The 25,667-nt window shown below is 48.2% G+C and overlaps 1 protein-coding gene across 8 annotated transcripts in view; it reads right to left on the reverse strand.

Annotated features, from left to right (window-relative positions):
* Positions 1-25,667, reverse strand: part of LOC119954164 (sodium channel protein type 2 subunit alpha-like) — a 295,132-nt gene that overhangs the window by 162,338 nt on the left and 107,127 nt on the right. For all 8 annotated transcript variants that reach the window (XM_038779136.1, XM_038779137.1, XM_038779138.1 and 5 more), the window contains 3 exons: positions 12,445-12,536; positions 9,894-10,163; positions 2,438-2,501 (listed from right to left, as the gene is read on the reverse strand). In XM_038779136.1, coding sequence (XP_038635064.1) covers positions 2,438-2,501; positions 9,894-10,163; positions 12,445-12,536 — 426 coding nt within the window. The remainder of the gene's footprint in view (positions 1-2,437; positions 2,502-9,893; positions 10,164-12,444; positions 12,537-25,667) is intronic.

The following is a 25,667-nucleotide window of genomic DNA, read 5'->3' on the forward strand; positions in this document are numbered from 1 at the left end:
TTATGTCTCTGCGCAGCAGTTAAACTGAAGCTCCATCCTCCGCTTCAGCACACGTGAAGGATCCATGACATTATTTGACAAAGTGCAGGATATTATCCTGACCAATGTTCATTCCTCAATCAAAAACAGCATAAGCAAAATACTGCAGATGCTGAAATCTGAAACAAGACCCTATTGCTTTTTGAGAATCATTGACGCATGCAAATTGTATGCTGGTCAGTATGGCTCAATTGCTTGTTGGTACACTTGGAAGAATTCTCAATATCAACCACCATTTTGAAGCTACACCTTTTCTAAAATAATAATTTATATCAGTTCAAGTTCAATCTTTCAAATGGGATGAAGATATATTAAAAATCTTGCCCTCTCTGATAAATTAATGGTGAAAGAGTTAATTTGGCACATCCTTAGTTCCTATTAGTCCAGTTTGAAAATATCAGAAATCAGGCCTTACTCAGTATTCCAGGGTGATTGCTGTCAGATTAAGTGCAATATATGGTCAAGCATCTATTGTATTCAATACTGGGACATTTGCTGTTCCCAGATGCACCCAACACCAGCAATGCTGAGGGAGGCAGTGGCACAGTGGTAATGTCATGGGACTAATAATCCAGGCTCATACTCTGGGGACGTGCATTCAACTGAATTCAAATTCAGTTAATAAATCTGGAATTACAAAAGCCAGTCTTGGTAATATTGGTTATGAAACCATTGTTGATTGTCATAAAACCGTCTGGTTCATCAATGCTTTTAGGAAGGAAATCTGCTGTTTGGCCAACATGTGCTTGACTGAAATGGCCGAGCAAGGCACTCAGTTGTATCAGAACTGCTATAGATTGCGCGATTCTCCCAAAAGGGAATAAAGTCCCCTAGGCAGCATGTTTAACCGCGTGTATCCTGGCGCTCGCAGTGCTGAGAAACATACGGCTATTCAACACTACTGAACATTGTGTAAGAGGCCTGAATGGGGAACATGCGGCCCAGGCCACACGTAGCTCCTCTCGCCAGAAATCCCCAGTATAGCAAGAGATCGGAACGCCCCCAAAACAGTCCCCAACCTCGGAGGGTCCCCGGCATCCATAACACCCAAGACAGGCACCCCCAGCCTGATCGCGGTACACAATAAATGTCAGCTTGGTACCACCAATCTGGCAACCAGGTGGAACTGCCAAGGTGCCAGGCTAGCACTGTTAGGGTGCCCATTTGGCACCAGCAGTACCACGGCACCACCCTACCCACAGGGCATGCAACTGGAGCCCTCTGTTTCCCGAGGAGACCATACAAGTGCCATTCCATCTCGTCCCCATTTGTGCTGAACAGCGCTAGCCCAAGATCTCTAAGGCGGAGGGGATGAATCCCAAAGGACATAAGTCACCAACCACATTTCAAGGCAATTACTAGCCTGCTAACACCAGGCAAAAGCAGTGAGAATCACCACGCTGAAGAAAAATGTTCAGGAATAAACTGAATAAATAACAAGTCAAGACTTATTTCCTTATTATAGTGCCTTGAACTAATGGGCAACTGGGTTTGGTGGTTTGATTCAAAACGAGCTATATATGAAGTATGAGCATGGACCTCTTTTGTTAATTATTTAAATGTTTTAAATTTCTCTTCATGTTATACTATGACAATCAAGAAGCAAAGATTGGCATTTGTGTAGCTCCTTTTGAGACCTCAGGATGTCCCCCCTAGCACTTTACAGCCAAATACCTTTGAAATGCAGTCACTGTAGTAATATGGGAAATGCTACATCCAATTTTGCACAGCCAAGCTGTCACAAACAACAGGAGGCACTGATTAGATAATCTGCTTTTAATGATATTGGTTAAGGGGTAAATATCGGCCAGAGCACGAGGGAGAACTCCCCGACTCTTCTTTGAAATAGTGCGGGGTCATTCCCATTCAGACAAGACAGGAGATGGGGACTTCTGACAGTGTGGCGCCCCCTCAGTACTGCACTGGAGTGTCAGCCCAGAATATGTGCTGAAGTCTCTGGAGTCAGAGGCAAGAGTGTCACTGTGTCGCAGTGAACAGTGGGCATTTAAAACAACTTGAGAGTTATGTTAAAATAGCACAGTCAGGAATTTACCTCAAATGTGTGAAACAGCCTGCTAAAAACAGCCCACAGAGGAAATTAAACCCAATTAATCCCCTTTATGTTAAAAGGGCATTCTCTGTGAACCTGTGTACAGGATAGAGATTTATGGATTAAAGCAGGTGGTCGTGTCATATGTCGGTCATATCATCCCCTGGCCTTTCTCTTTACAAAGATGCCGGGTCAAGCAGCACTTTAAACAGTGCATTCCTGACATCAGCTGTTGTTTCACTCGTCCGGTGCTTAATATTTAAACAATGACCCAGTGATAGACATGGCTTGAAGTTTTCTACAGCCTAACAATGCAATTGTTATGGCTGGAATTGAAAAATAACTTACCCAGCATCTGACCCATTCCCACACAGCAGAGCGTCAGCAGCACCTTCTACAAAGTAATGGTTTGCTTGACATTGGAAAGAAACACACAAAGCTTTTAGCATCCTTGGCACACACAGACTTGAAAATACAAACAAAAGTCATTGCTACTGTGACAATAAGATCAGGAGAGAATTATCTCCCTGTTATTAGTGTTTCTCCCTTTTACACAGCATATCCACTGCTCCAGACATTAGTTAACTGGAATCTATCATTAATCAACTAATTTAATGTCACATTTAACTGGATATTGTACTTCATGGTGTAGATTTGGGAACTGTGGGACCAATGGGCTATTCTTTAAAGCTTAGGACCAGGTTTTACTCCTCTCTGTCAAAAGGGATTGGATGACAGCAATCGGTGGCAGAGTGATTAGCACGGCGACCTCACAGCACCAGGGGCCCGGGTTCAATTCCGGATTCTCAGAACCCCCGCCAGGCCGGAGAATTGCCAGAGGGCGGCGTGAACCCTGCCCCACCGCCCCGACGCCGACTGCCGGATTCTCCGGCGCTGATTTTTCGACGGATGCGGGAATCGCGTCACGCCGGTCGGGGGCCGTTGGCAGCCCCCCCCCCCCCCCCCCCCTCCCCCCCCCCCCCCCCCCGGTGGTTCTCTGCTCCGCGATGGGCTGAGCGGCTGTCCGTTTTCAGCCAGTCCCTCTGGCGTAAATCAAACAAGGTCCTTACCAGCGGTCCTGGGCTCCGCGGGCGGCCTGCGGAGTCCTCGGGGGGGCACGTGGGGGGGGGGTCCTCCACGGTGGTCTGGCACGCAATCGCAGCCCACCGACCTGCGAGCGGGCCTGTGCAGTGGGGACACTCTTTCCCTCCACGGCGGCGCTCCCGCACATGCGCCAACTCACACCGGCCGGCGGAGGCCCTTCGGCGCCAACTCTGCCGGCGCCGGCCTTGCCCCTGAAGGTGCGGAGGAGTCCGCACCTTCCAGGCAGCCCGACGCTGGAGTGTTTCACGCCACTCCTCGGCGCCAGTACGACCCGCCCCGCCGGATAGCGGTGAATCCCGGCCATGGAGTCTGCATATTTACACGTGTCTGCATGGATTTCCTCAGGGTGTTCTGATTTCCTCCCACAGTCCAGTGATGTCCAGGTTAGGTGGATTGGCCTTGCTAAAAATTGCCCATCACTGTCCAAAAATGTGCAGGTTAGGTAGGATTATGGGTTTACGGGGAAAGAACAGGGGAGTGGGCCTAGGTCAGGTGCACTTTCAAAGTGTAGGTGCAGAGGTGATAGATTAAATAGTCTCTTCCTGCATAGTAGGGATTCAGTGAAACCTCGGGCATAATTTTACAGACACCAGCCTGCAGGCTTGCAGGTAGGGTACCCATACAGTTTACCAGGTGACCTAATAATAATATAATAATAATAATCACTTATTCATAAGTAGGCTTCAATTAAGTTACTGTGAAAAGTCACTAGTCACTGGAGGCGAGGTGAGAAGAGGGCTGAGGACATTGGAGCCTGGTTAGCATGTTTCGATGGGCCTACGAGGCGAGTGAGGGGAGGAAGGGATTGATTCTGGGAGATGGTTTTCGAGAGGAAATGTAGTGGGGTTTTTGGGAGGGGGGAAGGGGTTTGGTGTTAATAATGGATAGGGGCGGGTCAGGCTCATGGGGCAGGGCCTGCTGGTATGATGATGGTGGATAGGAAGGGTGGGGGGGGGGTGAGAGACCCCAGTTAGGATAGTCACGTGGAACGTGAGGGAGTTAGGAGGTCCGGTCAAGAGGTCAAGGGTGCTTGCGCATCTTAAATGTTTGAAAGCCGATGTAGCAATGCTGCAGGAGACTCACTTGAGGGTGAAGGACCAGGTGAGAATTAAAAAGGGCTGGGTTAGTCAGGTGTTTCACTCTGGATTTGACGGAAGGGCTCGAGGGGTAGCGGTAATGGTCAGCAAAAGTGTACGCTTCCAGATGGAAAATGTGGTGGCAGATCAGGAGGGTAGATATGTGATTGTGAGAGGGGTGCTGGAGGGGGGATTAGTGGCGCTGTTAAGTGTATACGGCCCCAATTGGGCGATGTGGGATTCGCAGAGAAGGTGTGTGGGGCCATCCCCGACTTGGAAACACACAAACTGATTGTGGGGGGGGGACTGAAACTTGGTGCAGGAGCCAAGGTTGGACAGATCACGGCCGTGCTCACTGGTCCCATCAGGGGGGGCAAAGGTGTTGGCTGGGCTAATGGCGGAAATGGGAGGGGTGGACCCTTGGAGGTTTCTGCACCTGAGGGAACGGGAGTACTCATTTTTCTCAGCAGTCCATAAGGTATACTCGCGGATCTACTTTCTCGTGGTGGGGGAGGCTTTGCTGGCTGGGGGTAAGGGGTCGGAATACTCGGCAATTGTAGTGTCAGATCATGCTCCGTATTGGGTGGATATGGTACTGGAGAAGGGAGTAGCTCAGAGGCCGGGGTGGAAATTAGACGTGGGACTTTTGGGTGACCAGGGGTTCTGTGACAAAATTGAAAAGGTAATTGAGGAATATGTTGGTTTCAACTGTACGGGTGAGGTGTCGAAGGCAGTTGTCTGGGAGGCTCTAAAGGCGGTGGTGAGGGGTGAGGTGATTTAATTTAAGGCCAGGGTGGACAAAGAAAGGTTGGAGCGGCAGAGGGTAATAGATGAGATGTTGGAGGTGGATAGGGGTTATGCAGAAGATGGGGACTCAGCGAAGCTGGAAAAGAGGAAGGAACTACAGGCGAGCTTTGACCGACTATCTGCCAGGAAGGCGGTGCGCCAACTGAGGCAAGCAAGGGGTGCAGTTTACAAACATGGTGATAAGGCGAGATAATGTTAGCAGGTCATCACCGGAGGGAGGCAGCAGTAAGGGAAATTGTACAGGTGAGAGAAAGGACAGGGAAGTTGGTGGTGGCTCCGGAGCTGATTAACAAGGTTTTTGAGGAATTTTATGAGAGGTTGTACAGGTCAGAGCCACCTGGGGGAGACCATGAGATGCAGGAATTTCTAGATGGGTTGTAGTACCCAAGGTTCGGGGAGGGGGACAGGGCTACATTAGAAGGAGCGATAGTGGAGCAGGAGATAAAGGATGCGATTGGGAGGATGCAGTCTGGGAAGGTGGCAGGGCCGGATGGGTGTCCGGTGGAATATTATAAAAAATTCAGGGATAAGTTGGACCCCCTGATGGTGGGGATGTTTGAAGAGGCGATAGGGAAGGGGTTGTTGCCACAAACTTTGGGGCAGGTATCGATTTCCCTGTTGCTAACAAAAGATAAGGATCCGACGGAGTGTGGGTCGTATAGGCCCATATCACTTCTGAATGTGGACGCAAAAGTATTGGCGAAGGTACTGGCAGGTAGGCTGGAGGAGTGCCTCCCGAAGGTGATAGGTGAGGATCAGACGGGGTTCTTGAGAGGGAGGCAGCTCTTTTCAAACGTTAGAAGGGTATTGAACGTTGTTATGGCACCGGCAGAAGGGAAGGAAACAGAGGTGGTTGTGGCATTGGACGCTGAGAAGGCATTTGACCGGGTAGAATGGGGTACTTGATGGCAGTTCTGGAGCGGTTGGGATTGGACCAAGATTTGTGAACTGGGTAAGGAGAACTGGGTAACTACTATATAAGGAGCTGAGGGCAAGTGTCCGCACAAACAACATCAGCTCGAGATACTTTTCTCTCCACCATTGGACTAGGCAGGGATGTCCACCATGTTATTTGCACTCGCGATTGAGCCGTTGGCCATTGCATTGAGAAGTTCGGGGGTGTGGAAAGGAATAGTGCGGGGGTGGGGGGGGGGGGGGGGGGGGGGGGGGATAGAGCATAGGGTGTCGTTACATGCCGATGACTTACTGTTATACGTGACGGAACCAAGTGTGTTGATTGGGAGAATATTGAAGCTGCTTCGAGTGTTTGGGTCTTTCTCGGGGTACAAACTAAATCTAGACCAGAGTAAGTATTTTGTGGTGTCTTGGCTGGGGTGGGGGCAGGTTTGGAGGGGCTGCCATTCCATAGGGCATGGACTCACTTTAGGTACCTGGTGCAGGTTGCCCAGGAGTGAGGGGGCTCCACAGGTACAACATTTCTAGTTTGATGGGGAGAGTGAAAGCTGATCTGGCAAGGTGGAATGGTCTCCCTCTGTCACTGGCGGGTCGGGTACAGGCGGTTAAAATGCACGTGTTGCCACGATTTCTGTTTATTTTTCAATGCCTGCCGACTTTCCTGCCTAAGGCTTTTTTCAGAGCGATTGAGGGAAGGATTACTTTGTTCATATGGGGAGGGAAGGTGGCCAAAGTTGGAAAAGTGCTGCTACAGAGGGGAAGGCAAGCAGGGGGTTTGGGTCTTCCGAACCTGATGTATTATTACTGGGCGGCGAATGTGGAGAAGGTGTGAAACTGGGTCAGAGGGGTTCATTCCCAGTGGGTCAGAATGGAGGAGAGTTTGTGCAGGAGGTCGGGATTGAAAGCACTAGCAACAGCGCCACTCCCGATAGCCCCGGGGAAATACTCAGGGAGTCTGGTAAAAACTTCATTGAGAATTTGGAGGCAGTTTCGCCAACACTTCAGGTTGGGGCAGGGTCAAAGGAAATGCCGATTCAGGGCAACCACAGATTTGAGCCAGGGAGGTGGGAGGGAAATTTTCGGAAATGAAAATGAAAAAAAATGAAAATTGCTTATTGTCACGAGTAGGCTTCAAATGAAGTTACTGTGAAAAGCCCCTAGTCGCCACATTCCAGCGCCTGTTCGGGGAGGCTGTTACGGGAATCGAACCGTGCTGCTGGCTTGCCTTGGTCTGCTTTCAAAGCCAGCGATTAGCCCTGTGAATGGGAGGAGAAGGGGTTTAAGACGCTAAAAGATTTGGGGCACGATTCTCCGCTGCCCACGACGGGTCGGAGAATAGCGGGAGGGCCTTCCCGACAATTTTCACGGCCTCCCGCTATTCTCCCCCCCCTCTGGCCGCCCCCGACATGAATCGCTGCTCGCCGTTTTTTACGGCGAAGAGCGATTCTCCGCAGGCCGATGGGTCGAATATCGCGGAGTTTACGGCCGTTTTCACGGCCGCGATCACACCTGCTTTCAGCGAATTCATGAAGACCGTCGTGAACTCGGCCTCGGAGCCCGCTCCCCGCACCTAATTCACCCCCACTCGGGGGGCTAGGAGCGGGCCTCCGTCTTTCTCGGCAGCAATCTCGTCGCGCTGAGAATGACGCGCGTCCGGCGCATTTGTGAAGTCATCTGCACATGCGCGGATGACTTCATCGCGCGGATGGCACGAACCCGCGCATGCGCGGTGGCCGTCTTTCTCCTCAGCCACCCAGCAAGACGGGGCGGCGTGATCTTGCTGGGCAATGGAGGGGAAAGAGTGCGTCCATTTTGGACGCTGGCCCGACGATCGGTGGGCACCGATCGCGGGACTGTCCCCTCCCGAGCGCAGTCGTGGCGGTCCCGTCCCAATCGGGCCCCTAGATGCCCCAAACGGGCATATGGCACCCGTTTCACGAATGCAGCGACCAGGTGTGGTTGCTGCCATGTTGAAACGGGCATGAAGGGCCGGCCGCTTGGCCCATCGGGCTCGGAGAATCGCTGTTCGCCGTGAAAAACGGCGAGTGCTGATTTTTCCGAACGGAGGGGGGGAAGAATCGCGGGGGGCGCCAAGGGGACGTAAAAAATGTCGGGGGGCCCTCCTGCGATTCTCCCAGGCCGCGTGGGGAGTGGAGAATTCCGCCCAGAGCGTCCCGGTGGAGCCAGCCTCCACATTGCTGGAGGAGGTGCTGACGACAGGGGGACTGGAGAAGGGGCTACTGTCAGCGGTTTACGGAGCTATTCTGGAAGAGGAGAAGGCACCACTGGAAGGGATCAAAGCAAAGTGGGAGGAAGAGTTGGGAGCGGATATGGAGGAGGGGTTCTGGTGTGAGGTGCTCCGGAGAGTGAATGCCTCCACCTCGTGCGCGAGGTTGGGGCTGATAAAGCTGATGGTGGTATACAGAGCACACCTTACGAGGGCGAGGATGAGCCGATTCTTTGAAGGAGTAGAAGATGTGTGTAAACGTTGCGGGTCGGGGGGGCCCACTAATCACGTTCATGCGTTTTGGTCCTGTCCAAAGCTAGAGGATTACTGGAAGGAGGTTTTTAGGGTAATTTCTAAAGTGATGCACGTGAAACTGGACCCGGGCCCCCGGGTGGCCATATTCGAGGTGTTGGACCAGCCAGGGTTGGAAACGGGTGCGGAGGCAGATGTTGCAGCCTTTGCCTCGTTGATTGCCTTAAGGCGGATCCTGAGAGGTTGGAGAGCAACCTCTCCACCCTGTGCCCTGGTGTGGCAGGGGGGCCTGTTGGAATTCTTGACTCTTGAGAAGGTTAAGTTTGAACTGAGGGGAAGGATGGAGGGGTTCTACAATTCATGGGCATTATTCATTAAGCACTTTCAAGAACCCGCGCTGCTGCCTTGTTCTGCATTATAAGACAGCTATTTAGCCCAGTGTGCTAAACCAGCCCCTCCAACCAGTGACCTCCAACCTATTCACAATTTTACAGGGGTTATGTGGGCGGTTGCAGGTGAGGTCCCCCCCCCCCCCCCCCCCCCCCCCCCCCCCCACCCTCACTCCAGTTGAGTTTCTTAATTGGACGATTATTTAATTTTGAAGCTGGTAGGTGAAGTTCAGGGGTGGTAGAAGCCCAGCAGTTCATCCTGCTTGGGCCATGGGTGGGGACATGATGGGACCAATCCCTCAAGGGTCCCTTTCCAAATCATGTGTTTCCTTGCACACCCAAATCTTCCCCTGCGGGTGCTTCCCCATGCTTTGTCCCTCCATTAAGACTCCCCCACCCACCTCCCCACTGCACACTCCACAGAGCCTCATCTCCCCTCCCTGCCATGAGATCCCTGTGCTTACCTAACCATGGACTCCCAAATGTAGACTGGGATTTCCCACTATTTGAAAACTCCTGTGCCCTTTTTGTCATAATTTAAAGCATCTCATTAACCTACAATAATTGGTGAAAAATACATACGGATAGTCAATGTGGACAAGGCAGATGTTACCCAGTCACTGGGGTGAAATTAAGGTTAATGCACACTGTGGGGACAATTTGGCAGCACAATACTCTTGCCAAGAATGATTTGTTGATAGTGATGGCACAACGGTTAAGGTTAGGATTGGGTAGGTTGGAGTTTGGAGTTTGCACAAAAGTTCACTTTAAAAATGATTATGGAAGAATGTTACAAAAAAAAATATTTTATGGATTCTGTTTCATTGTAGTTGAGGATAACAGTGCCCAGTGAAAGAAAATAATTGGGTTTAGACTTCACAATGGCAAGGGCACAGCTTGTCATTGTGGCAATGTAGCACTAAGTTCCCTGAGGTTTATACATTTGGCAAACAAAATTTATGCAATCAAGTAAAGAACATGTTTTGCACGAACATACATTGAATTTGAATCCAAGTAAATGGCATAAACTGTACCTTCATCATTAATATAGGCAATACGGTCGAACACTCTGGTGTAATTACTGACCAGGGTGTCATTGTCCATCCCTGAGCCGTTTTCTATGAAGGTGCTATTGTACAGCAGTTCTGGTGGTGGTGGCCATATCACACATTTGTGTTTCAAATTTCCCATAAACAGCTGAAGACCAACAAGTGCAAATACACTTAAGCAGAAAACCGTCAGAATCATCACATCTGATAATTTCTTTACTGACTGAATCAGAGCTCCGACAATGGTTTTTAGCCCTAGTGAATAGAAAAATAGGTTGCATGTTAAAATGAATCTTGGGCCCATATGAGATTTAAAGGATGCTTAATGCCCCACTGATGTATTTGTTTCAATAGTTGCAACAGTAACCAGCAACTTGCTCACTTAAAATTCAATACAAATTGCTTTTACTTGTAACAAGTTATACTGGGAGGAAGCAGTTCTAATGTATTTTCATCACAATTTTGAAGAGGTCCCTCTGCCTTTTGATTCTAATCTTTTCTATCCTCCTCTTTCTCATGTCCTCGAGGCACTAATTTAGCTGGGGACTCTCACAGCCCAATACTGTGTGCAGGAACACCTACTGCTGCCTCAGTAAATAGTTTATCATTACATTTAATAATAAAACCCAGGTAATGAAGGAAATTGGATAGTGCAGCTGTTAGATCCTGACCTTTCACCCCTGCATTTTAAATCTGTCTGTTTGCTTTAAGTAGCCTGTGTAAAACGGGTTAGGTCTCAATCTACTTCTTGGTGGGCTTAAAAAAAAGACAATTGTATAGAATCCTGCAGTACCTCACAATGTCCCAAAGGACTTCACAACCATTAACGTGTAGTTACCGTTGTAATGTAAGAAACACACAATTTAAAATTGTTCCTGTCTGGTACATTAATTGGCACTCTCACAAACAGAGATCACAGGATGGTTTACTGGAACATAGTTTTAATGTCACAAATGGCTTTTCTGAGGCTAGACCGGAGGCATGTTTTTGGAGCCGAATGGGCAAAGTTTTACTCTGCAGCTATCAATGTGTTATTTTTAAGGGGCATGATTGATGTCGACGCCGTTGTCATCATCAGTCCGTCAAAAAGAGGATGACACCTGCCAGCGATTTGTGTGTTCTCAGGTGGCTCAGTAGGCCAACCCTGGAGCCCAAATCTTTGGGAAGAGAGGACAAGAGTTTCCCTGTGGACGATGGGGTTCTCGAGACTGAGGCTCTGCTCTCTCTCTTTCTGTTTTTGTCACTTCTCTGAAGGAGAATTTGTGCAGTCACTTTCTAATTGTGTTGCGACTTCTTGGATGAGGCACCACTACATGGTGTGGTTTGAGGTAAATCCTCCCACAGACCAATGTCATTTTGTCCTCGTTTCAATGAGGTCTTCAGAGTGTCCTTAAGGTATTTTCTCTGGCCTCCTTGAGATTGCGTGCCATCCTTAAGTTGTGAAAAGTGGGTCTGCTTCTGAAGCTGATTTTTTTGGAATGCGAATTCAGTGCCCAGACGAGCGGAGCTGATTTCACATGATCATGGTTGCGATGCTGGAAGAATTGGCTCTGGTGAGGATTCTGGTGTACATTAACTTGACTTTGCATATCCTGTAGAGACACCACTGCTGGTGTAAATTCCCCAGCACCCACAAGTGTCTTTAATCAATGACCTAAGTCTCACTGCCACAAAGCAGGCTGGTGACAACAACAGCATTGTAGGCTTAAGCCTTTGTCCTCTTCTGGACATCTCTCTTGTCAAATAGCTAGTATTTCTCTTGTCAAATAGTCAATTGCTGTTGTCAAAGAGTCAGGTACACATTTCTAGGAAGCTGCGCTGGCTGAGTTTGCGCTGGATCTCAACTCTGATGACTACCTATTGTGAAAAGTAGCTGTCAAGCTAACGGAAGAGTTCAGTGACTTCTAAAGCCTCCCCATCAATAACAATATCTGGAGGTGTAGGTTCTTGTCCAGCACAGCCTAGTGGAGGACTTTGGGCCAACTGATGTTGAGTGAGAAACCAACCCTTTGGTATGTGGAGTTGAAGAGGTTGAGGGTGGTCAATTGTAGGGTGAGCCACAGTCGTGCAGGGGTCGGCATATTCTAAGTCACGGAATATGGCAGAGGGTCATCTTCGTCTTGGCCCCAGCTTATTGAGGCTGAGACAGGAAGAATTCCATTTCCCAGCAAAAAAAAATGCAAGCAATTGCTTTTCATAGAATTATCATGCAAAATACTGAAGACAAACCTGTAAGTGTTCTCAATTATTGAAAATCTTCAAAGAAAATGTTATGAACTTTAATTTACTGCACTGTCCCATTTTTCAGAGGATGATTGGGATGTAGATCTCTCTGTGAGATATCAAAGTAGCTATATTCTTCCCATTAAGCAGATTTAGAATCTTAGTGAGCTCCAGTGAGTGACTTATTTTCAGACATGATCCGCACCAACCCCCTGACAAATTGAACTATTAATTAACAGTCAAAGTGCTTTCATGCTTATTTCACAATTTAAAATGGATAATCTGAAGACATAGATCATTGTACAGCACCTACCTGGAATAACTGTGATGGTTTTCAGTGCCCGGAGAACTCGAAATGTTCTTAAAGCAGAGACATTACCCAAATCCACAAATTCAGTAACGTATCTATTCGATGACAACAACACAGAGAGCAGCAAGGTTTAGTCATGCAGTGCTGATATCATGAACTTGATACAGATATTATTAAACAATATTTATGTTACCAGAATTTGATAACTGTTGCAGGACCAAACCTGTCATTCCTACTAACTGGTACAACAATAGCAAGCCAAATTTAATTTGGAAAGGAGAAAACCATAGAAGATGCAGAAGGAGGCCATTCAGCCCATCGAGTCTGCACCGGCCCTGAGAAGGAGCACCCTACTAAAGCCCATGCCTCCTCCCTATCCCCATAACCCAGTAATTCCATCTCACCTTTTGGACACTAAGCGGCAATTTTGCATAGCCAATCCACCTAACCTGGAAATCTTTGGACTGTGGCAGAAAACCGGATCACCCGGAAGAAACCCACGTAGACACGGGGAGAAAGTGCAAACTCCACACAGGCAGTCACCTGGGGCTGGAATCGAACCTGGGGTCCCTGGAGCTGTGAGTCAGCAATGCTTACCACTGTGCCACCATGCCATCCCACGTTGTGTGATATTCCACTGTGGCAACTGATGGAATTTAAATTCAAGTAATAATCTGGAATTGAAAAGCTAGTCGCTGTAATGGTGACCATAAAGCCATGTCGATTGCCGTAAAACCCCATCACTAATATCCTTTAGGGAAGGAAATCTGGCATAATTACCTGGTCTGGCCTACATGTGTCTCCAGACTTTCAGAAATGTGGTTAACTCTTAGCCACTCAGCTCAAGGGCAATTACAGATGGGCAACAAATGCTGACTTAGACAGCGATGACCACATCCCATGAAAGAATAAAATAAAATAGGAGTAGTTGCTTCAAAACACTGAGAAATAATTTGTATGCCCACTATTTTGTAACCCACATATTTTAATAGATGACTGCATTGTTTAAAAAAGTGGACAGAGGAATTTCTTATGAATGATGCAAGACAGCTAGATCTTGCAGTTAGAATGCTCATTTCATATCCTTCGGACATACCAAATTGCTGTACAATCAATAGATTACTTTTGCAGGAATGAAATAACGTCCCACAAATGGCAAATAAGCAATTAGATTTTCTGGTTTTGGTGGCAGTGCTTGAAGGATAAATGTTGGCTGGGACTCTGGGAATACTCTTTTCTCCCGTTTAAATTTGTTGAGAGGCGGTTAATGTATGCATGACTGGAAAAACTCAGCCATCAGTTTAACTTGTCATCGGAAGGATGGCACCCCTGACAATGCAGCTCCCCCACAGCACTGTAGTGCCAGTACAACTGATTGTGTGACAGGTAGTTTTATAAACAACTATTGCAATGCACCATTTCACCCCAAGGGTGGTATAAAAACATACACGCTTATGGGTTCAAATACTGACAAGGAGGGATAAAAGAGTTATGGTCTTCATTTGCAGCCCATCCTGAATTATGCTTGAAAAGATAGCGATGAACTGCCTCTGGAACTGCTGTCATCCATATGTGGTACAGGTGCATCCGTAGTGCTAATCGGGAGTGAGTTCCAGGATTTGTATCCAGTGACGGTGAAGGAGCTATTAATTTGCCCTGGATGGTGTTGAGCTCCTTCAGTGTAGTTTGAGCTGCACCCATCCAAACAAATAGAGCCTGACCAATCATGCTTGTAGATGCGAGACAATGTTAGCGGGCAGGAGATAAGCAGTGGAATTCCCCATCGGCGGATCCTTTGGACCGCCGGCAACGCACCCACAACCGTGGATTTCCCGAAGGCATGAGGTGGCCACAATGGGAAACCCCATTAGCTGGCTCCGGAAACGGAGAATCCCGCTGTCGGCGGGCATGCACCGCCCAGGAAAACGTGACTGGCAGACTGGAGAATCCCACCCAAGATATTTGCCACAGAATTCCCAGCCTCTATCCTGCACTTGTAGCCATAGTATTTGTGTAGCTGGTCCAGTTAAGTTGGTGACCCCAAGGCAGTTGATAGTAGAAGACTCAGTGACATTGAATGTCAAGGAGAGAAGGTTAGACTCTGTCTTATTGGCGACAGTCATCACCTCGCACTTCTGTGGTCCAAATGTTGCTGGCCACTTATCAAGCCAACCCTGAATGTTGTCCAGATATTGCAGAAAAGCATTCATGTGTTGCTCATTATCTGAGGAGTTGTGAATGGTACTGTGCAATTTTCAGTGAACATCCCTCCCTCTGATCTGGTGGAGGGAATGTCATTAATGGAGCAGCTGAAATAGCTGGACCTATGACATTTCCCCAAAAAATAGCTGGACCTATGACATTTCCCCAGGGAACTCATGTAGAAATGTCCTGGGATTGAGATGACTGACTTCAAACAACCACAAGACGTACTCCTTTGTGCTAGCTATGGTTCCAGCCAGTAGAGAGCTTTCTGCTGATTCTCATTAACTTCATTTTCACTGAGGCTCCTTGTACCACACTTCATCAAATGCTGCTTTACTGAAAAGAGCAGTCACTCTCATCAGACCGCAGTTCTTTTGCTCATTTTTGGATGGAGGCCATTATAAGTTCAGAAGCCAAGTCAGAACTCAAACTGAAAAACAGTGGGCTAGTTATTGCTGTGATGTGGAGATGCCGGCGTTGGACTGGGGTGAGCACAGTAAGAAGTCTTACACCAGGTTAAAGTCCAACAGGTTTGATTCAAACACGAGCTTTCGGAGCGCAGCTCCTTCCTCAGGTGAATGTTTGAATCAAACCTGTTGGACTTTAACCTGGTGTTGTAAGACTTCTTACTAGTTATTGCTGAGTAAGGGTGCTTGATGTCACTGTTCATGACACCCTCCATTACTTTATTGGTGATGGAGAGTAGACTGATGGGGTGGTAATTGGCTGGATTGGATTTTCCCTGCTTTTTGCTGACTGTGACCGTGGGTGGGATTCTCCGGCTTTCCGGCCACATGTTTATTGATGGCCAGATTCTCTGCTCCTGTCAATGAGATTTCCCATTGAAGACACCCCAAGCTGCTGGGAAACCCACGGGTGGGGGTGCACTGACGGCAGGACCAGAGAAAACTGCCACCAGTGAATGGCCAGAGAATACCGGCCCACACCTTGTTAATTTTCCACATTTTTGGATCGATGCCAGCATGATAGCTGCAGTGAAAGAGCTGGCTTGGGGAGCAGCTAGTGCTGAAGTGCAGATCTTACACACTAGAACAAGGATATTATCACGTTCCATAGCCTTTACTGTTTTCAGCGCACTCAATCAATTCTTGATATCACTTGGAGTGAATATAATTATCAATGATGGGAACCTCAGAAGGAGGCTGAAATGGATAATCAGCTGGCCACTTATGGCTGAAGATGGGCAAAAATGTGTCCGTCTTGTCTTTTGCACTGATGTGCTTGGTTCCTCTATAATTGACGAGGCGGATATTTTTGGAGCCTTCTCCTCCCGTGAGTTGCTTAATTATCCACAACTATTCACAACTGGATGTGGTAGGATTCAGAACTATGGTACAGGCACGTGGTTCTGTGGAACCGATAGAGGCTCACAGTTGGTGTGTTGCCTCCCGGATGCCAAGGTCCATGACGTCTCTGATCGTGTTTTCAGGATCTTTAAGAGGTATGGGGAGCAGCCACAAGTTGTGGTACACATCGGTACCAAAGACATAGGTAGGAAAAGGGACGGGGATGTAAAACAGGAATTCAAGGAGCTAGGTGGAAGCTGAGAGCCAGGACAGACCGTGTTGTCATTTCTGGTTTGCTGCCAGTGCCACGTGGTAGCGAGGTGAGGAACAGGGGGAGAGTGCAGTTAAACACGTGGCTACAGGGATGGTGTAGGGAGAGAGGGTTTCAGTTACTTGGATAATTGGAGCACATTCTGGGGACGGTGGGACCTGTACAAACAGGATGGGTTACACCTGAACCAGAGGGCCACACATATCCTGGGAGGGAAATTTGCTACAGCACTTCGGGGGGGGGGTTAAACTAATTTGGCAGGGGGATGGGAAACTGATTTATAGTCCAGGAGATAGCATTGCTGGAGTTCCGGAAGTTGAGGGTAGTGCAGTACTGCAGGCATGAAGGTGGTTTGAAGTGTGTCTACTTCAATGCGAGGAGCATCAAGAATAAGGTTGGTGAGCTTGAAGCATGGATTGGTACCTGGGACTACGATGTTGTGGCCATTACGTAGAAGTGGACAGAACAGGGGCAGGAATGGTTGTTGGAGGTTCCGGGGTTTGGATGTTTCAGTAAGATTAGGGAAGGTGGTAAAAGAGGTGGAGGAGTAGCATTGTTAATCAAGGATAATATGATGGCTGCAGAAAGGCAGTTTGAGGAGGATCTGTCTACTGAGGTAGTGTGGGCTGAAGGTAGAAATAGGAAAGGAGCGATCACTTTGTTAGGAGTTTTCTACAGGCCCCCAAACAGTAACAGAGATGTGGAGGAAAAGATTGCAATGCAGATTTTGGATAGGTGCGGTAATCACAGGGTAGTTGTCATGGGTGACTTCAACTTTCCAAATATTGATTGGAATCACTATAATTCGAATAGTTTGGATGGGGCTGTATTTATCCAGTGTGTGTAGGAGGGTTTCCTCACACAATATGTGGATAGACCGACAAGAGGCAGGGCCACATTGGATTTGGTACTGGGTAATGAACTGGGCCACGTGTTAGATTTGGTTGTGGGAGAGCACTTTGGAGATAGTGACCACAATTCGGTGACTTTCACTATAGCAATGGAGAGGGATAGGAACATACAGCAGGGCAAGGTTTATAACTGGGGGAAGGGTAATTATGATGCGATTAGGCAAGAATTGGGGAGCATAAGATGGAAACTGGAACTGTCAGGGGTAGGCACAATTGAGATGTGGAGCTTGTTCAAGGAGCAAATATTGTGTGTCCTTGATATGTATGTCCCTGTCAGGCAGGGAGGAAATGGTCGAGTGAGGGAACCATGGTTTACAAAAGAGGTTGAATGTCTTGTCAAGAGGAATAAGGGGGCTTATGTAAGGATGAGAAAGCAAGGTTCAGTTAGGGCACTTGAGGGATACAAGATAGCTAGGAAGGAGCTCAAGAAAGGGCTTATGAGAGCTAGGAGGGGGCATGAGAAGTCCTTGGTGGGTAGGATCAAAGAAAACCCCAAGGCTTTTTACACTTATGTGAGGAATAAAAGAATGACCAAGGTGAAGTTAAGGCCGGTCAAGGATAGTAGTGGGAACGTGTGCATGCCGTTTGAAGATACAGGAAGGCCCTAACTGAATATTTTTCTTCAGTGTTCACAAAGGAGAGGGGCTATTTTGTTAAGGAGGATAGTGCGATACAGGTTGGTATGTTGGAGGAGGTAGATATTCGGAAGGAAGATGTGTTAGAAATTTTGAGAAGCCTGAGGATAGATTAGTCCCCTGGGCCTGATGGGATATATCCTAGGATTCTTTGGGAGGCGAGAGATGAGATTGCAGAGCCTTTGGCTTTGATCTTTATGTCCTCACTGTCTACAGGAATAGTGCCAGAAGACAGGAGAGAGGCGAATGTTGTCCCCTTGTTCAAGAAAGGGAATAGGTATAACCTTGGGAATTACAGGCCGGTGAGTCTCACTTTGGTCATCGGTAAATTATTGGAAAGGGTCCTGAGGGATAGGATTTATGATCATTTGGAAAGATACAGCCTAATCCAGGATAGTCAGCACGGATTTGTGAGGGGTAAGTCTTGCCTCACAAGTTTGATTGTATTCTTTGAGGAGGTAACTAAGTACATTGATGAAGGTAGAGCAGTTGATGTCGTATACATGGATTTTAGTAAGGCGTTTGATAAGGTGCCCATGGTCGGCTCATGCTGAAAGTAAGGAGGCATGGCATAGAGGGAAATTTGGCCGATTGGTTCAGTAACTGGCTATCACATAGAAGACAGAGGGTGGTGGTAGATGGTAAATTTTCATCCTGGAGCCCAGTCACCAGTGGTGTACCACAGGGATTAGTGCTAGGTCCTCTGCTATTTGTGATTTTTATCAATGACTAGGGGCCTCACGGTAGCATGGTGGTTAGCATCAATGCTTCACAGCTCCAGGGTCCCAGGTTCGATTCCCGTGCTGGGTCACTGTCTGTGTGGAGTCTGCACGTCCTCCCCGTGTGCGCGTGGGTTTCCTCCGGGTGCTCCGGTTTCCTCCCACAGTCCAAAGATGTGCGGGTTAGGTGGATTGGCCGTGCTAAATTTCCCGTAGTGTAAGGTTAATGGGGGGATTGTTGGGTTACGGGTATACCGGTTACGTGGGTTAAGTAGGGTGATCGTTGCTCGGCACAACATCGAGGGCCGAAGGGCCTGTTCTGTGCTGTACAGTTCTATGACTTGGATGATGGATTTGAAGGTTGGGTTAGTAAATTTGCTGATGGCACCAAGATTGGTGGAGTAGTGAATAATGTGGAGGGCTGTTGTAGGCTGCAAAGAGACATTGATAGGATGCAGAGATGGGCTGAAAAGTGGCAGATGGAGTTTAACCCTGATAAGTGTGAGGTGATTCATTTTGGTAGGAAAATTTTTATGTGGATTACATGGTTACCGGTAGAGTTCTGAAGAATGTGGAGGAGCAGAGAGATCTCGGAGTTCATGTCCATAGATCTCTGAAAGTTGCCACCCAAGTGGAGAGAGCCGTGAAGAAAGCCCATAGCGTGTTAGCATTTATTAACAGGGGGATTGAGTTTAAGAGCTGTGAGGTTATGCTGCAACTGTACAAGACCTTGATTAGACCACATTTGGAGTATTGTGTGCAGTTCTGGTCACCTCGTTATAGGAAGGATGTGGAAGCATTGGAAAGGGTGCAAAGGAGATTTACCAGGATGCTGCCTGGATTGTTGGGTGGGTCTTATGAGGAAAGGTTGAGGGAGCTAGGGCTTTTCTCATTGGAGCGAAGGTGGATGAGAGGTGACTTAATTGAGCTGTATAAGATGATGAGAGGGATAGATAGAGTGGACGTTCAGCGACTTTTTCTTCGGGTGGATATAGCTGTTACAAGGAGGCATAACTCTAAGGTTCATGGTGGAAGATATAGGAGGGATGTCAGAGGTAGGTTCTTTACTCAGAGAGTGGTTGGGGCGTGGAGCGCACTCCCAGCCATGGTAGTAGAGTCGGACACTTCAGGAACTTTCAAGCGGTTATTGGATAGGCATATGGAGTGCGCTAGAATGATTGGGAGTAGGTTGATTTGATCTTAGTTTCAGACTAGTTCGGCACAACATCGTGGGCAGAAGGGCCTGTACTGTGCTGTACAGTTCTATGTTCTATGATCTGAACTATTGGGTTTGGGATTGCTGAACTCTGCCTATTACATGCTCTGTCTGCCATTTAGCATGTAATTAATCTTGGGTGCAATTCTCCCAAAAGGGAACTAAGGGCAGAATTCCCCACAAGGCCCAACGCTGTTGTGAAACCCGGAGAGGTTCACGACGGCGACGGTGGCCGCTCCTGGCCCCTCATTCTGCCCCCCCCCCACCCTCCCTCCGGGGGGGGGGGGGGGGCTAGGAGGGCCGTGCCTTAAATCTCGGCCACCGGGCCTTGTCGCTGACGTCAAGGCCCGGCGCGCGGAGAATGACGCGGCCGACGCGCCTAATGATGTCAGCCGCGCATGTGTGGGTTGGCCGGCTCCAACCCGCGCATGCGCGGCTGACGTCACGACAGATGACGGCTCAAACCTGCGCATGCGCGGTTGCCGTTTTCCCCTCACGTGGCGGCTGATCTTGCGGGGCGGCGGAGGGGAAAGAGTGCGTCCCATTGAGACGCCGGCCCGATGATCAGTGGGCACCGATCGCGGGCCAGTCCCCTCCCGAGCATGGCCATGGTGCTCATTCCCCTCTCCGCCCCCCACAAGCCAGAAAACAGCTGTCGGCGCCATGTTCACGCCGGCAGCGACCAGGTGTGGTTGCCGCCTGCGTGAACCGGTCGGGAATGGCAGGCCGCTTGGCCCATCCATGGCGGCCCGCGATTCTCCGAGCGGCGTGTCGCAAAATGCGACACGCCATTTTGGGGGGGGGTGGGAGAATCACAGGGGGGTCCCAGAGCGGCCCTCCCGCGATTCCCCACCCGGCGTGGGAGCGGAGAATCGCCCCTACGTCTCCCAGCGAGCGCGTTTAGCCGCGTGCTTCACGATGCTCGGAGTGCTGAGAAACACATGGCTATTCAACGCGACTCGCGTTGTATAAGGGGCCTGAATGAGGAAAATGCAGCTGAGGCTGTATATAGCCCCGTTTTTTACAATGGGAAACTCGCTAGCTGAAACACCCCACTGTAGCGGGAGATCAGGACAGCATTTTTAAATGGAGTCCCAATCTCTGTGGTCCCCAAAATGATCCCTGACCTCCACCCCCCCCCCCCCCCCATGCCCCCCCCCTCCCCCACAAAGCTGGAACGCACTATGGGAAGGTCTCCCCCTCCCACCCCCGCATTCACCCAACACCAATGATGGGCACCCCAACTGATCGCATGGAGGCATAAAATGACAGCTTGGCAGTGCCAAACTGGGACACTGGCAGTACCCAAGCCAGCTGGACATGCCACTTGGGCAACTCAGCAGTGCCAAGCTGCCGCAGGTGGCACTGCCAAGGTGCCAGGCTGGCACCGCCAACGTGCCCAGGTGCACTGCCAAGGTGCCCATATGGCACCAGCAGTCCCAGGGAACCACCCTGCCCAAAGGGCATGCAGATCTCCTGGGAGACCCCCATGGGTGCCGTTCTGTCTGGTCCCCGTTTATGGGGACCAGTGCTGAAGAACGCCCACCCGAGATCTCTGAGGCGAAGGGGATGAATGAAAGGAAACTTGGGAGTCCTAGTTCAGAATTCCCTTGAGGATGTGTTGGCCTTGGAGGGGATCCAGAGGATGTTCACAAGAATGATCCTGGGAATGAAGGACTTGACATATGAGGAGCGGTTGAGGACTCTGGGTCTGTACTCAATGGAGTCTAGAAGTATGAGGGGGGAATCGCATTGAAACTTACAGAACACTGAGAGTGGATGTGGAAAAGATGTTTCCACTCGTAGGAGAGACTAGAACCTGAGGGCACAGCCTCAGACTGAAGAGACAATTTATTAAAAGTGACATGAAGAGGAACTTCTTCAGTGAGATAGTGGTGAATCTGTGGAACTCATTTCTGCAGAAGGCTATGGAGGCCAAGTCACTGAGTGTCTTTAATACAGAGTTAGATAGGTTCTTGATTAATAAGGCGATCACGGGTTATGGGGAGAAGATTGGAGAATGGGGATCAGCCATGATCAAATGGCGGAGCAGACAAGATGGGCCAAATGGCCTAATTCTACTGCTATATCTTATGGTCTTATGGTCATGACTGCATTGCTGTGGATCTAAGATGTGAACAGATTAAGTAGGTTTGTAGATATAATTATATTTGTGCGTGTTCTGATATTGGGAGGTTCAGATTTTAACCATTCTCTGAGTAAGGAAGTTCCTCCAAAATGTCTTTTTGGATTAATCAATGACAATCTTATATTTATGGCCCCTAAATTTGGATTCCCCAACACATGGGGCAGGATTCTCTATTTGGGATCGAACCTAGGACCTCTCTTTTTTTAAATTTAGAGTATCCAATTCATTTTTTTCCAATTAAGGGGCAATTTAGCATGGCCAATCCACCGACCTTGCACATCTTTGGGTTGTGGAGCGAAACCCATGCAAACACGGACAGAGACCCAGAGCCGGGATCGAACCTGGGACCTCGGCGTTGTGAGGCAGCAATGCTAACCACTGCGCCACCGTGCTGCCCTGGATTCTCCATTTGGAGATACTCTCCCATGGGAGCTGAATTGCACTTGATTTGCGGGCTCCTTCTGGGAGCAAATTGATGCATGGCGAGGTGGGCTTCCTAACATGGATCTCTCTTCTGGGGGAATCTGTGTTGGGGTCTCCATATTTGGGGAGCCTTTAGCCGGGGGGGGGGGGGGGGGGGGGGGGGGGGGGTCTCTTTATTCACAGTAACTTAATTGCAATATTAATGTAAGCCTACTTGTGACAATAATAAAGATTATTATTATTATTTAGGGGATGTGGAGGTGTCTTTATTTGGGGGTCTGTGGGAGGGTCTCTTTATTTAGAGGATTCTGGGAGGCTCTTTATTCAGGGGTCTGTGGTGGAGCCTCTTTATTTAGGGGAGGGGGGTTCTGGTGGGTGTGGGTGTGGGGCCTGGTGAGAGCTCCTGCACTTTCTGTTTTAATTTTAGATCTCCAGTGTCTGCAGTATTTTGCTTTTATATTAGCAATAACTTTTCCCCTTCCTCTTCAACTCTTCCTTGTTGGCTGGTGTGAAGAAGGTTTGGAAGAAAAGGTTGGAAACCCTATTTGGACACAATGAGCGATCAACACTCAGAAAGCTCTCTCTCTCAGTCTCTTTGTCACGCACTATTCAAGCTGCTGAATGTCAAAACAGTCTTTTAATGAGATCTTTGTTGGCTTCAGACGAGCATGAGTTGCATGGCTTCAGTATCATGTAGGTTAATCCATCCTGCTATTTCATGGTTGCAACTGAATCATGGTTGGATCAGAATCATTTGCCAGCTCTCCAAGACAGATAGGCTGACATCCAGAACTCGTCATGTGGGGAATTGGCCAGATGGATGCACGCTGTGGCACTGAGACTGTACTACGTGCGATGCACTGGGCTGTTTATTTTCAAATATAGCTGCTTAACCCAGAGGTATGTGCGTGTTTGACGGGGACGCAAATGTCAGCTTAGAAGGAAGCTGCAAAATTCTTGGTGAGATCTCAAAAATCACCTCATCAGGAATGGAAGGCCATTCTGTCAATGACGTGGATGGTAAGGAATGCTATAGCGAAACTTTGGCTCAATGCTTTCATGAAAGATCTTTGAACGCATACTGATGTTAACAAATCTTGCATCATTTCTGTGTTTTTCCTTCAACGTTGCTGTGAGGGACAATTTAGGAGCAGATATTTTGTGTTGAATTCCAGGTATGATGACATGACAAAGTAATTGCTCCCAGCCCCCTATTTCCCAACCATCACTTCACTTGAGTGACATTTCAAATTGGGACTTGCGCCAAATGCCTGTTCTCAGGAAGTTTGGTGGGTGTTGGGTAGAGTTTGTGGGGGAGGAGAGGGCAAATTTGTAAACATAAAGACGGAGGTCTATCCCCAGCTGGTGGAGAGGACCTGCCCCGCCGTGCTTACTGGAATGTAAAACACCAGCAAGCATATGCAATTATGTGACAATTTAGATCAGTCCATGTTCTCCTTAATCCTGTCAGAGGATTGCCCTTTTAATTTCAATTCTTAAAAAGCTCCCAAACTAGCTTTCATTCTTCAAAAGTGGAATTACTTAATCAAAAAGTAGTTTTCACTGAATTCTTTTTGATTCACTCGAAAAGATTAGAAGTGCTGAGTTAATATTTCTCAGCACATGTTGCAGATTGGAGTTTGAAAAAAAATGTACCATCCATAAAATCCAATGTTCCAGATGCTGGCTGCCAGTAGGAAAATTTTGCCTGTCGGCTCCACGCATCAGAGATGGCAAATCAATTAATTTTAGTGGACAGAATATCATGGGCAGCCTGCCCAAAATAGGCCCCATCGTATCCAGACACACAGCTGAGTGCAAATCCTGTCATTCCCAAACACACACTAGGATGTGTCAGTCATTTCTCTCCTTACCCGCCCCCCAAGCTGAGGCACTGAAACTAACTGTGGTAATCCTGTCATCACCACAGCTCACAGCTGAAATTATTTGACTCAGCACAGACCACGGAATAAAAGACTTTGGGACCTTTCTGATCCATTTGGTGTAGCGACTCAGTTGAGTAAATTTCAGTGAAGCAGAGTGTGGAACAGTATCATATAAGTACACATATGTAGAAAGTATTTCCTCAGTTATGCCATACAAAAGGAATGATAGAATAGTGCCATTTTTACAAATTCATTTACGGGATGTGGGCTAGGCCACTAGCTTATTGCCCATCGCTAGCTGCCCTTGAGAAGGTAGTATTGAGCTGCCTTCTTCAGCCACTGCAGTACCTGAGGTGTATCTACACCCACAGTGTGTTAGGGAGGGAGTTCTAGATTTTTGACCCAACGACAGTGAAGCAACGGCAATATAGTTCTAAGTCAGGATGGTCAATGACTTGGAGAACTTCCAGGTGGTGGGTTCCCAAGTATCTGTTGCACTTTTCCTTCTAGATGGTAGCAGTCATAGGTTTGGAATGTGTTGTCGAAGAAGTCTTGATGAGTTGCTTCCGTGCATCTTGTAGATGGTATACACTGCTGCCAATGCTTATCGGGTGGAGGGAGTGAACGTTTGTGGAAGAGGTATCAATCAAGCCGATTGCTTTGTGCTGGATGGTGCCAAGTTTCTTGAGTGTTGTTGGAGCTGCACTTATCCAGGAAAGTGGAGAGCATTCAATCATGCATGATGTCATCCAGCCCATTCCTTTCAGCAAGCTGCGGTGAATCAGTATTTGCAGAACTCTTGAGGCAGATCTCAAGAAGGAACTTGCATTTATATATCACTTTTGAGATCTCAGGTGATCCCAAAGTACTTCACAGCCAATGACGTACTTCTGAATTATAGTCACTGTTATAATGAATGGAAATACTGCAGGCAAGATTCCGACAAATAGGCTGGATTTTCCATGAGTTGGGAGCCCTTCAAAATTGCAGGCTTGTCCCGGTTCAAGAATCCCTGACCTCATTCCCGGGTTGTCTGATTTTCTGACAGTCATTAAAGGGTACGGGCTGGTTAAAGTCAAATGCCCATGCCCAGAACCTCTGACCTGACTGGCTCCATTACATAGATGGGCATGTTCTATTGTTCTGCAAAGAATTGTGGTTTATGGCACCTCAGCTGAGTTGTGAATCCTAGTCTTCATGAGGGGACCTTTTGAAAGATGAGTTCAAAAGGTCATCCTCATGCCCTCTGTTCCAAACTATGCCCCTCCATCCACTCCCTATGGCATGGTCATACTTCCGATGCTAAGCAATGGCACTGCCCTGCTCATTGACCCATTGTATAGACTAATTAACCCTACAGTGATAATAGGGGATTAAAAAATTGAAAAGTAATTTATTCGTTACGTTCCTCTATGTTAAAAATATACTTTTACAGGCCCTTTAAAGTACCAATAACAGAAACTGTAAGCCTTTGAAACCTCTTAAACTTGTGTTTATAGACATG

Source organism: Scyliorhinus canicula, chromosome 19, assembly GCF_902713615.1.
Source record: "Scyliorhinus canicula chromosome 19, sScyCan1.1, whole genome shotgun sequence".
Lineage (NCBI taxonomy): Eukaryota > Metazoa > Chordata > Chondrichthyes > Carcharhiniformes > Scyliorhinidae > Scyliorhinus > Scyliorhinus canicula.